The sequence below is a fragment of the Sinocyclocheilus rhinocerous genome, unplaced genomic scaffold (assembly GCF_001515625.1).
Source record: "Sinocyclocheilus rhinocerous isolate Xijiao unplaced genomic scaffold, SAMN03320098_v1.1 scaffold4129, whole genome shotgun sequence".
Classification (NCBI taxonomy): domain Eukaryota; kingdom Metazoa; phylum Chordata; class Actinopteri; order Cypriniformes; family Cyprinidae; genus Sinocyclocheilus; species Sinocyclocheilus rhinocerous.
The window spans coordinates 83,593-96,777 of NW_015646383.1; the positions used below are offsets into that span (position 1 = coordinate 83,593).

The 13,185-nt window shown below is 36.2% G+C and overlaps 1 protein-coding gene and 1 long non-coding RNA gene across 2 annotated transcripts; one reads left to right on the top strand and one right to left on the bottom strand.

Annotated features, from left to right (window-relative positions):
* Positions 1–509: 509 nt before the first annotated feature.
* On the bottom strand, positions 510–7,111 carry LOC107707735 (chorion-specific transcription factor GCMb-like). Its single transcript, XM_016511824.1, has 5 exons — positions 7,016–7,111; positions 6,522–6,774; positions 5,897–6,009; positions 5,374–5,499; positions 510–1,430 (listed from the first exon to the last, which is right to left on the bottom strand). Exons 1-5 carry the CDS (start codon positions 7,109–7,111, stop codon positions 525–527), a joined length of 1,494 nt encoding a protein of 497 aa, XP_016367310.1. The 3' UTR covers positions 510–524.
* A 4,506-nt stretch (positions 7,112–11,617) lies between these two features.
* On the top strand, positions 11,618–11,871 carry LOC107707736 (uncharacterized). Its single transcript, XR_001636298.1, has 3 exons — positions 11,618–11,659; positions 11,735–11,775; positions 11,857–11,871. It is a non-coding gene; the product is annotated as an uncharacterized LOC107707736 (long non-coding RNA).
* The last annotated feature ends 1,314 nt before the right edge of the window (positions 11,872–13,185 follow it).

The window sequence follows — 13,185 nt, forward strand, 5'->3', positions numbered from 1 at the left end:
AAATGTGATGACGTATATTGATTTTTTTTTTCTATGATTCTTTGAGTTTCCTCTTAACGAGATAAATTTGACTAACATAATTAGTCTTTTTTCTGTTGTAGATGAACATATGTTTGTTCTAAAAAGTATCACGCTGTACATGCCCTCAGTTTTGTTAGAGAGACCATTTTAATGAACATCAAATATAAAAATAAAATAAAAAACCTTCCTGCCTTCCTTGACACTTTTTTATTATTATTTTATTTCAAATACAACAGCTAATTACCAATCATGGCTTTAAACACATTACTTGAATATATGGAAATGTACTCAACACTGATGTCAGTCTGTCTTGATCAATATGAATAAAAAGTTTACATAAAAATCCACCAGTTATCTACAATCACTTTAAAACTAAAGACGTTAAAACAGCTCAAATACTGAATATAAATAACAACACGTTTCTTTGTACTTTGTTTTTTAATGTTTGTTTGTTTTTTGCTTTGTTTTGTTTTTTATGCCCTGTTTGGTCTTTCTGCAGTCCCTCAGTATTCTCCGTTATCGTACCTAAAAGGATGTGACATTCGTTCAGGGTAACTGTTTGAGCTGTAACTGCTGTAGCGATAGCCCTCAAAGTTTTCAGACCTCTCGATTTTAGCTGGGAGCGTGTCCTGGTACGAGAGGGCAGATTTGATCACTCCTGAATCCTCTGGAATCTTCAGGTCCGAGTAGGAGTTGGAAGAGGCTTCTTCCAAGATTGAGTTACAGTTAGACAGGCCTTTCACATCATAGATATTCTCTCCATATTTTACAACAGATGGCTTGGGGCATGGCTGGTAGGACACTTTTGTGGTTGTGGTTATTATAGTCTGCAATGCTGCTGGGGTGGCAGGGGCAGGTCCTGTGTACCTACATGGGTAGTCACTGTTGTAGTAGTGGTGGTTGGTGTTGGTTGCCAGTTGAGAGTAGTCTCCTCTATCCCCATAGGCACCTTTACTAAGAATTTGCTTCCAACCATGATGCTTTCCTGTAGTTTCTGCATAGCTCCGCTCATGGCTGCCTAATGGACTCGTGCCATGAGGCATGCCACTCAGACTGCTCCCCGACTTACTGGGTTCTGTCTCAGTTTGTGGGCTAGAAGGATCCTTATACAGTGCTGGTGGATAAGGCCCTGAGCCAAGGTAACCTGGGACTGCAAAGTCATACCCACAAGGAGGGTGGGTCATATACAAACGGTGGTTGGCAGGCTTCTGCAGTGAGCTCGGAGCATCCGCCATGGCCGCTGCTGTGTGTGTGTCATAAGGGAACTTGTAGGGCTCTGTGTTCTGGAAAGGAGGATAGTGTTGGGTCTGTATTGGGAAGTTGGACTCTGCAATGATGCTGAAGCGCTCTGGGCCCTCCATGGTGAGCTGGTGGATATTTGGAAAGGCCATGTCATGGTAACGTCCAGGCTAGTGAAAACAGAAAATCGAAGATAAGTTTTCTGCAAATGGTGCTTCATATGGAGAACTGTCAAAAAGCGCTTAATACCTAATCCACTCAAAAATCATCATATCATTGTAAACAGCACATTTTTAGTTCTGTATACAAAAAAGTAGAGGTTTTGATTCACTACGTACTTACTCTTACTTCAAAAACAGCGATTTTACCACCTCGTTGCTGAGGAATATGATGTAGCGATCTAGTATCCATTCTAGACTATTTTATTAATAAAAGTCATGGGGCAGCATTGACAAATTTCAGTGTGTGCGCAGTGCAATCTGCAACCTCCTGATCTCTCTTTCTCTCTCTCTCTGTGTTTGTGTGTGTGTGCACTGGTTTGGGTGGTTTATGGGGACAAAAATTGGTATAATGACATGGGTATGACAGAGGTATTACAATGTGAAGGTGGTTTATGAGGACACTGCCTATATCCCCATAATTCAAAAGGCTTTAAAAAAAAACATACTAAATGGTGTTTTTCTGAAAATCTAAAAATGCACAAAGTTTTCTATAAGGGGTAGGTTTAGGTGTAGAGTTGGTGTAGGGTGATAGAAAATACAGTTTGTACAGTATAAAAACCATTACGCCTTTGAAGAGTCCCTGTAAACCACCAATACCAACATGTGTGTTTGTGTGCGAGTGATGTGTGTGGGTTTGTGTGCATCACTTAAAGTGCCCTTATTATGGATTCTTGAAAACTACCTTTCATGCAGTGTGTAACACAGCTCTAAGTGAATGAAAACATCCTGCAAAGTTTTAAATCTGAAAGTGCACCGTGTACAGTTATTGTCTCTCAAAAGAAAGAGTCGACTCTGAATCATTGAAATGAATAGTTTTTAAAACGAATCCGAAGCTGTTTCATGTTGACGTCAACATGAAACATTAGCATATTGGCTGCCCACTTGTTGGACTCAATGAAAACGCAAATTCATTCTTTGCCACTAGGTGCCGCTTTTGGAGCGGGGACTCCCAAAACCAAAATATGAACCTTTCATTACCCATAATAGGGGCACTTTAAAGCAGCACATTAATATAGAAGAACAGTGATTAAACTGACTTCAAACTACCTGTGCATTAAACAATGCATACCTGCCAGCCAGTCAGAATCAAGTATTCAGACAGATCATGGTACAACAGTTCTTTCTGGTCCTCGAATCTGATTGGCTGATAAGAGTGTGATATTCTAGTGAACTCCAACCATTTCACCATTTCTATCACTCCACTTGCTGTATTTCTCACAGCGAGTGTAATGGCGGAAGCCCTAATCCACTATAATTTTTAAAATTATACTGTTTTTGTGTCACGGAATGTAGTTTTAAAAAAATTTAGGTGAAAATGTATTCATTTAGACTTCAAATATACAGTTTGTTAATAAAGATAACGTCTATTTGAAAATTTGCTTCAACGGTTTCGGAGATGTGAGCTCCAGGGCGTCTGCGGGCGTTCAGCGCTCATGAACCCACAGAGAGCAGCCTCACCTCGGCCAGCCAGCTCTTATGGAGCCGCTGGCGCTGATATTTCTATAGTGGCGAAACATGAGATATAATTCGCGTTGGGTAAATATAACAGGCAGTCTTTGGTCTCATTAATCTATTATTTGTTCCAGAGCAAATAGTTTTGGCTTTAGGCAAAATCTCATCACGTTATATTTTATATAACATTAATGCTGTATATCAGAGCGTACTTTTGACTGAATTGCCTAGAAACTTTTATAATGACTGTTTTTGTTGAATATTAAATATTATTGTTCAATAAATATTATTTATATAAATAAAAGTAGTATTTAAAAATAGTATTTACTATTGAGAAATGGTGTATGTGTTCGTGATGGTGATTTTAGTTACAGTATTCCACCATTAGATGGCGACAAGAGACATCTCATTTTATGAGTGAGTGCTGACTTTTATAAGCAAAGACTTTTATACTGAAAGAGACTGAAACAGGGTTGTAAACAAAGAAGTTATTTTTAGTTTTCAACAACAGTTTGTAAGACGAAGCCAACAAATGCACTGAGCAGCGCTGTCATCGGAAATCACCCTTAACAGATGAAAGATATCGCTTTCCTCAGAGGACATTTAAACTAATGTTTTATTGTGAATATGAGATTGAGCTGAAGAATAAATCAGATGCAGGTAATCACACTCCCTCAGTCCCTCTCTCTCTCTCATAATACTCTACAAAATACAGTGAGCTTTTAATACAGTAATACAATAAGTGTTCAATGAAGCAACACAACATTCCTTCATTACTAGTTCTAAAGTGACGTTTTCGAATGAGTAACCGAGGCTTGGGCTCAGCTGTTAAACTGTCAACTTGAGATTTGAATCCGTGGCGGAAGGAAGTAGTTCTGCACAAAAGAGGGTTTTTAAAACAACAACTTAACCATTGTTGTTTCTTAAGTATTTACACACCCTTGCCATCGAACTGTTGTATAAATGCAATATCTCACTCGTAGCAGTGTGATATGGTTTTATATGGCTTGTCTACGGCCAAATCACAGCTGTGCTGATATACAGCCATATCACACTGCTAAAGGAGTGATATTGCTCATATATAAGTCTCAAATATTGACATTATTTAAGATCTGTACAGTCTCTTGCTACATCTTATAAGTGTTAGGGGAAGTTTTTCATACTGAGTGTTTCCTATAATTTCAGTGGTAACCCTTTTACAGCTGGAACAATGCAATATGGTTTTGTTAATATCACAATACTCATTCATGATATCTTATGGTTGTTTAAAGAAAACTTAATTTATGTTTCTTTACCTGAAGCAGACAAAGAACACATAAATATTATGGCCACATTATAAAACCTTTTGGATGTTTACAAGAATATTTTTGTAATGTTACAGTAAAAAGCCTCTCATAAGATATAGAAAGATACTGTGCAGATCTTAAACAATGTCAATATATGCAACATACAGTGGGTACGGAAAGTATTCAGACCCCCTTAAATTTTTCACTCTTTGTTATATTGCAGCCATTTGCTAAAATCATTTAAGTTAATTTTTTTTCCTCATTAATGTACACACAGCACCCCATATTGACAGAAAAACACAGAATTGTTGACATTTTTGCAAATTTATTAAAAAAGAAAAAAAATGTAAGGGGGTCTGAATACTTTCCGTACCCACTGTATAAAACACTGTAGAAGCATTATACAAATCACTTAACAGAATATAATGTGTTCGTCGTGTGTTAGAAATCATCATACTCTTAAAGTTGTAACCACAAGTTGAGTAGGTTAATATGTTATAATGTCTTAAGAATGCCCTTCTAATGCATAATAAAATGGCTACAAAGAAGGTATAGTTGTGTGTCTGAAAAATGTTTTCTAATTGCTACATAATAATGAAATGCTCCATCTTTATTTGACCCTCTAACTCTAGCACTCTCTATTCTAACTCTATTCTTTACAAAAAAACTTGCCCCTTTTAGACTTGCACTCTATTTATTTACTAACTGCCTGTTTTCTTAAAAAATAAAATAAAAAAAATAACACTTGCTTCTCTAATCTTTTTGTATTCTACCTATCTTTTTAAAAAAAAAAATTTTATTATACAATTAACAAAAGCAAAAAAGGCCTCTAACACTAGCTTGCTCTATTCTTTTTCTATTCTATCGGTTTTCTTTTTATTTATTATATGATTTTAAAAAAAAAACCTTGCTACGTGTACTGCATTAAGCTAACTGAGACTTGTTATAACACTTGCATATCATTGCTCTTTTGTTGATTTTGATTGCTTCCATTGTCCTCATTTGTAAGTTGCTTTGGATAAAAGTGTCTGCTAAATGTAAATGTAAATAATAATACTGTAAATAATAATAATACTTCTAAATAATACATAATAATTTTGTGTATTTGGGATCAACATTAAGTGTCACAGTTTTTATGAATATGTGTGTGTTACCTCTGGCTCCACCAGTCTTCTTTTCTGTGAAAAGTGAGGTGAAGACATCCTTCTCTTCACTGCACTCCTTCTTGCCTCTGTTTCAGACTTACTCTCTGGTCTGGGGTGGTCATGTACTCCTTTAGCCTTAAAACAGACAGCGTGGAGTGAATTGGGAATAGGGGAAAATCTCACATTTATATTCATAAATCATAACTATTTACAGTGACATCAATCTGTGCAATTAAAGCTTATGGTTTTTCTAAAGTATTTAATACTTAGTAAACTGTAAAAGGAGTTGTTTACTTATGTCTACCTGATGTTTATTTCTACCTTCTCTGATTCATCAAAAATGACTTGGTGTACTCTAAGTATAAAAGTTTATTCAGTAATATTAAATTATATTTTTGACTTTAGGCTCCAGCCCCCCCAAGGTCTTTTGAATAAGTTAAAAAATATGTCATTTTTTTGGTTATTTGACAAAACATTTCTAAAATGACGTTTGCAAATAAAAAAATAAAAAAATAAAATCAATTAAACTCACCTGGAAAAAAATTGCCTTCCCATCTACTCTCCAAAAATTGGTTACTGGATAGCCACTGTGACCTCGGCACAGAATCAACTCGAGAGCTGAGTTACAGTTTGGACATAGCTTTTCTGCAAATGTATGAATAAACAGTATTACTAAAACTATTTTGTATGAATAAATATTTATTACTGTGCATTTTACAGATATGCAAACAATTACCGATTTTATTTTTATATTTGAATGAAATGCTCATGTGTAGCTTTAGTGTTTTGACAAGTGTACAACAAGTGTTTTGACTGAGCCAAACAGTCAAGGTCATGAGTGAGAGGGTCAGGCTATACTGACATAATAGTGTCTGCCTGGGTCTGTCAGTCTATTGAGCATTCTCACTGCAAAATCTATTAAGACTGATTAACATGAGTCACTGCGAAGCCTACACTCTTAGAAATAAATGTTCCTAAAAGAATTCACAGCTGAATGCCGCAAAAAAAAAAAAAATTCGTTCTAGTTTCTTCACAGTACGCGCTACAACAAGCCTGTAGTGTAAAATATGTTTGTTCGTTCTTATCAGATTCGTTTCTAACACGACCAACTCGTTTGGTAGATGCTGGTTGTTAGGAGAAAAAGTTGCTGAGCGTACTTTGTTGTTTCTGTCGTGCTTTGTCACAGATGGCCGGTCTCAGCTGAAGTTTGGACCCGTCTGGGAGAGAGCAGTTTCGTGAACACACCACCACACCAAGACAGGACTTCTTCAGGATCTGACAGTTATGGTTATTGGTGTTTCTCATGGCCCATCCGCTCAGGTGTCTTTGTGCGTTCTTATCTTCACTGCTGTAGATATAACGTACATATCCATCCGTCCACTCCTGGAACGCATCATACTGCTTCGTGTCCTGGAAAAAGTATGTTTTCATTATTATTACCATATTCAGATGTTTATTTTGCGAGAGGACATCTAATCATTATGCAATTAAAAAATTTGGACAGACATATAGAAACTATAAAATGCTTTTTGTGTAGCATACTTTGTACAAATTAAACACTGAAACAAGAATGAATAGTAGCTATACCAAAAGAAAAGGAAATATTATGTTCCGTTTTGCCTACAAATGCGTAAAAATATTAAATATTTACCTGTGGAAGCTTGGGGTCGTTTATATCCCAAGTCAGCTTCATCCCGAATGAACACACGCAATCTGAGCTGTCAAACTGATCTGAGGATTTGGACATGATGCGAGTCAACTCCGGATCATAGCAACCATAAGAATTAAAAATCAGCTTGAAGACAAAATTCTGCTCGGAGTCTAGATAATTAAAAAATATATATCGTACATCTCTAAGTCACGTCTTTTAGATTTTTACTTCCAGAAAGCGTCTTTATTTTCTCTTGTAAAAATCCAGTCCGTCCAGGTGCGCTTCACACAGGTAATGGTCTCAGGTAAATGCTGCTGTGTATATGTAAAGAAGGAGGCTGGACTTACACACACACACACGCACGCACGCACGCACTACCTCAAACACTGAGTTCTTTCACTTTAAATGATCCTTGCGTTTCTCAATAACGAAAGCTCGATATTTGACTAGGTACAGGGTGGAAGTGGCACAGTTTGTGTTAAATCAATTTTCCTTACACATTCCAGATTTTATCTTTGCGTTAACAGTTTTAAGGGGAAAATTACAGCCTCTTTTAAAAGTGAACCCGACGGTGTGGTATTTCACGAGTAGTCAGCGAAAGTAATGCGAGCGACTTTCAATGGGACTGAGCCGAGGCTGATGGTCACAGAACAGGACTGGTCCAGTTGGTAAGGTAATGCGATCTACTGCAGGTCATTAGTTGTTGTGTGTAAACGAAAAGCCGCACTGCTGACACAACACGGACCGGTCGTTAACACAACAAACACAACGCAGCTCATAAACACGCACCTTTTATGTATCTATATGCGATCACCGATGATGATTGATTGAAAATTACAAATGCAAGTGATTTTCAGGTGATGCATCCACCCTGGACACGAAGTTTAAATGAATGGCGTTGTTTTAGTTTTTTTCTGTTTGTAACATAAGGGTTCAAATAATAATAATAATAATATTAATAATAATAACAGACTGCAATACCCTTGTAATGAGGTCATCTATTATCTATCAACTGGAGTCTCAAAGTAATCTAATTTCAAATATTACAAAATTCATCATTAAACAAATTTAACTGGTATATTGAAAAACAAGCGAGTCTCCTGCTAAAATACATACAGTGTCTGACGTCTGAAAAATGACAGTCTATCTATACAAGAATTCAAGATACCATATACAAAATGATAGGCGTACTGTAAGCTACATTCATGTGTTTTTAATTTAGTTAAATGTACCTTTTGGGCTGCACGGTGCAAATGTAAGCTAACAGTGTTTTTTTTTTATTTTTTATCCATTGTGGTTGTTCAGTCTAAAAATATATTTACAGTGCAAGTATAAATGCATATATATATTTTTTTAGTTGGAATCTTCTTTTTGCAGAAAATGTCCTAATTTTTCACAAACAATAATGCGTTTTTCTTAAGACGATAATGATACTCATTCATACATACATATGAAGGCAAGCTGTTTTATTTTATAAATTTGCCGTAATATTAACGAGACACTTATCACTCAAGTACGAGTACCGGTTACGCATTCGTGGTTGCAATTATTATTATTATTATTGTTGTTGTTGTTGTCGTCGTCATTATTATTATCGTCATCATTATTATTATTATTATTATTATTAGGCCTATTATTTCATTTTATAAAACTATTGCAGCCTATCGTTTGTTCATTCTTTTCTTTGTATTATTGCCCTGTTCCTTTGGATTTGCATTACTATTTTGTATATATATATATTACAAAGTAGCAGTACAGTTGGCAAATGTAAAACTTTGTAGATGTAATTTGCGCATCCGCACACACAAATTCAGAAAGGATTATTTTAGTCTCACTTGATTTTATTTTTACTTGTTACTTTACCACCATTAACGTCTGATTTCATGAAGGTGTCTGAAATTGTGGTGCGCAATGTTCCTGTATTTTCAATAAACGCAACAATGAAAGTGTATACATCTACCTAAAAATTTTACTTCATAGAATCGTCTGAAGCATTTCAGGAATAGACTGTAATTTCATAGCACATCATATTAGTCAATTACCGGGCACAGACGCCTGTAACCATGAAAGCAAACGTTGCATGCATGTATAAATGAATGGATAAATGCATACATGCATACATACATACATACACACAGACACACACACAGACACACACACACACACACACACACACATTTATATGTGTTTTATATGTAGAGAAATAGTATTTTTCACTGGTATTTTATCTCGATGCCAAGTCGGCGTTTTAGGCTACATCTACAAGTCCATGCACAGCGCAAATGACGTGAATTTACGTAGGCCTTCTAATTCTGATATAATTCTGATATAGGCTAAACCTCTAAATTGATGGTCAGTATGACAATTTATAATCTGCTCGCTTTTTAAATGTTGAATTGGTTTGAGATTTCGTTAGAGCATCTCAAAGAACAGCACAAACCACCCAAGGACGCCATGAATCTCACTGAAGTTTTCTACGAGGTTGCCATGGTAATACATTTTTCTGTAATACATTTTCGCTACAGAGAACTTTTGATCAATCTGATTTTTTTTTTGCTGCGGTTTGGGGCTGTTGTTTTGGATTATGAAGTACCTTTCTGTCTGCGTCTAGAGGTAATTGTCATGAAGCTGTTAAAAATGCAAAAAAACAAAACAAAACCAAAGGTATATATATATATATATACATAAACTCTGCCAGTAAGATGACCATGTCGGGCTCTTGTAAGCTATCATTCAGCATACATTAATTGCCATTACAGAGTACGGTGGTTACACTACACTTCAAATGAGCGACGCTCCCATCCCCATTGCAAGCAAGGCTGCGCTCTAGTGGACAACAGATTTCTGTACAACACAAGCAGACCGAGTTTACATTAGGAAAAGAGCGAATTTCGTGGCAAACACTTTTGCGTTGTCATTTCTTACAGAGAGGACTTGGCAAAAGCGTTGACAGACAGTCTTTTTGTAATGAATAATCTAGGGACTTTGTGTATGATACAATGTTCATTTAGTAATATTTGATGCTGTCACCAGATTATGAAATGCAGGTGGCCATTACTGAAGCACTCTGTAGGATGACACCAAGGAAACCAAGAGAAGACTTTGCTGGTTCCATTTCAGAAGCTTTGCTTCAGCTTTTACTTCAATTCGTGACAAATATTTTGAAACTATGTTTAGGCATTTATTTTTCACTGCTCAAAGTACTAGAATCGCCAAGCATGTTTTGGTTTTAAACCATATTTTTCAGGTATTGGAGTTCTTCTATTGTTCTTTTTTTTAAAGGACTGTAGGACATTTCTGAATGAACTCAACTGTTATTTTGGCAACTCAAGAAGGTATATTTGAGTTTTGTTTATTTTTTTACAATGCAGGCTTTATCCTGTCAGTGTTGTCCGTAAAGTTTTGACATGTTTGCATGATCTTGTCCCTCTGTCCTAGAGTCTTCTCTTTCCCTTGTATTCAGACATTTCTTGATTCACCTGAGGTAAGCATGAAACATTTTTCTACAAGGTGTTCTTTTTCCCAAATAAGCTACTTGTACACTGCGATTTCTCCCACCAACCAGTGTTTGATTCTTTTTAGCTGTTCAAGCCTGAAGATGAGTTTCTAAATGAGTTTTGGGTGGATTCAGCATTGGAACATCAACCATTAGTTTCTTTGTAAATAACCCAAAGGTGTGTCCAAAATATGTTTTAATGTACAAAAAAAAGTTTTTTTTCTTTTTTTTTCAATCAGTAGTGTAACTAAACTTAGCTTCCATTTATGGTAGAACACACTGTGGGAGTTGATTCTCCTGCCTAAAGATGTTGTCAACATGTATGATCTTCAAGGTGGGATTAATCACAAATGGCAATGACCGCTAGCATTTCTTCAGTTCATAAAATGTTTATCATGGCTTTCGTTATTAGTATTAAAACTAAGTACAAACCTGAAGTAGATTAAATGTGATTTGGAATTGCTTTTAAATCTCACAGTTCATTAATCTTATTTCTTCAAATGTCTATTTTATCTTATTGCTTTAGAGCGTGATGATCGGAAGATATTGGAAGTTCACAGGAGTACCCCACTCTCCCATGGAGAGATCACTGGCAAAATTGTCAAAATCATCTTTAGTGCAGAGCACAACATCCAAACAGCCATGACAAAAGTGTTTCCACCACAGTCTTCCTCAGTTTCAAAGGTGTGGCATGTATTGTTTCCCAGTTTTTAAAGAAGCATGGTCATGTTTAAATATATCACATACATACCAGTGGTTATAAATTACATGTCCTTTTTTATTACTAAGCTCTGTAATTAGGGGATTGCTTCACCAAGATAGAAGGCACACACCTTACACTCTCTAACAGATATGCTTTGTTGAAGTTCATTTATAGTACATTGTTCCTTATTTATAAATATGAAATATCGTCTTATACAGGAAACCAGCATGAACAAACATCCGTGCCACAGACTTTTACCAGGCATGTTTGCCTAACTGTGTAAAATTTCTGTAAATCCCAGTGTTTACATTGAGAGAGCAGCAGGCATCTTGATTTCTGCATTTCATTTGATAAGACAGATTAGTATCTGATTCTCTCATGGAAATGTTTTTCTTTTCTTTTCTTTTGTAGTCCATCTGCTGCAGAGACCAAAGTCATCCATCAGGTAAATATAATCCAGATAGCAAATTAAAGAGGTTGTATGGGCACCCAGTTTCACCAACTTCCAGTCATTTTTCAGCGTTCCCCTTTGAGTGGACCAAGCAGATATTCAAGATCAAAGTAAGGCTATTAATTGCTGTACATGTACTCTGATAGAAAAAACAAAGTGGTTTTATGCTTTCCTTTCTTTGGTGAGTGAAGAGTCAAAGGAACTCAAGGCCAAAACATCTTTCAATTTAAGGATAATTCAGATTCTGAGGAATGCTGTGTGTGTGTGTGTGTGTGTGTGTGTGTGTGTGTGTGTGTGTGAAAATGCAGAATGTTTTGTGTCAGGCTAAGGGGGTAGGAAAAGTGCTCTTTTTTCTGGGGAGGTTTTTTTTTTTTTAATAAATGAATATATGTATATATGCGTGCGTGTTTCTGTTTGTGCACAGCTTTCCCTGTCAAACAAATAAAAAAATCAAAATATTAGGTCGGGTCGGGAAATGTTGAGACTTTCTCACCTCCGCGTCTCCACGTAGCACAACAGTGTGTAGCACACATGATCGGCACATGCACATCAGCTACGTTTACATGCACAATTTTTGGTTCAATCAGACTGAATTCATTCTGATTTATGAATCTGAATGTAGTGTTTATATGAACGCTAAAGAAAGTGATCGGGTTGATGTGCGTGTTTATATGTCACAAGCTTCAAATCGGAAGTGATTTTTTTTTTGACATGTGCACACTGCACAAATATAGAGTTTCTCACTGTTTGCACATAACCACTCTCCTACACGGTTTATTTGATTGTTTATTACCAGCAGAATTAATATTTATTAATTTATGGATAAATAGGCTATACATATAAACCGCTGTGCCGTGCTGCTCATATTTATCATACAGTAAAAATGCCCCTCCCCGTGCCCAAAACCAGTTTTGCCAATTTGGAGATTTTGTCGCCAAATTTAGCTACTTTTTTAAAACTTTTTTTTAAAAGCTGCGACTTTTTTTTATTTTTTGCGACAAGGAGCTATTTTAGCTATATTTAAATAAAACTAGCTATTTTTTGGAGATTTTTAAATTTTTTACTTGGCCACACCCTGCCGTAGGCCCGTGACCTCTCACGTTTGCTCTTAATCATGCCAACAGGTGCATTCGACTTCATGCAGCACTGCGCAGACCGATCGGCGGCTGACTTGAAGCAGTGCATGCCGGTTAGAAATTTGTCATGTCAACCAGATACTGAGAGAGAGAGACAGTGCGTCATCGTGTCATGTGTGCTGGGATGCAGTATTTTGCACTTACTTTGTAGTAATAGAGTGTATTGACTGAAATAAGTTTGTATGAATAAAGTTTTTGTTTTTGGAGAATCATAATATCTCTTATCTGTTGTATTTGAGCAGGACAGGGATGCACTTTGGTGACACATAAAACAAATTCCCAACATTATGTGTCTTTTGTGTCTTTCCATCATGTTTGATGTGCTTGCAGATCACAAGCATTTCCTAATTTCACTTCAGAATTTTTTGTTATACCTAATCTTTT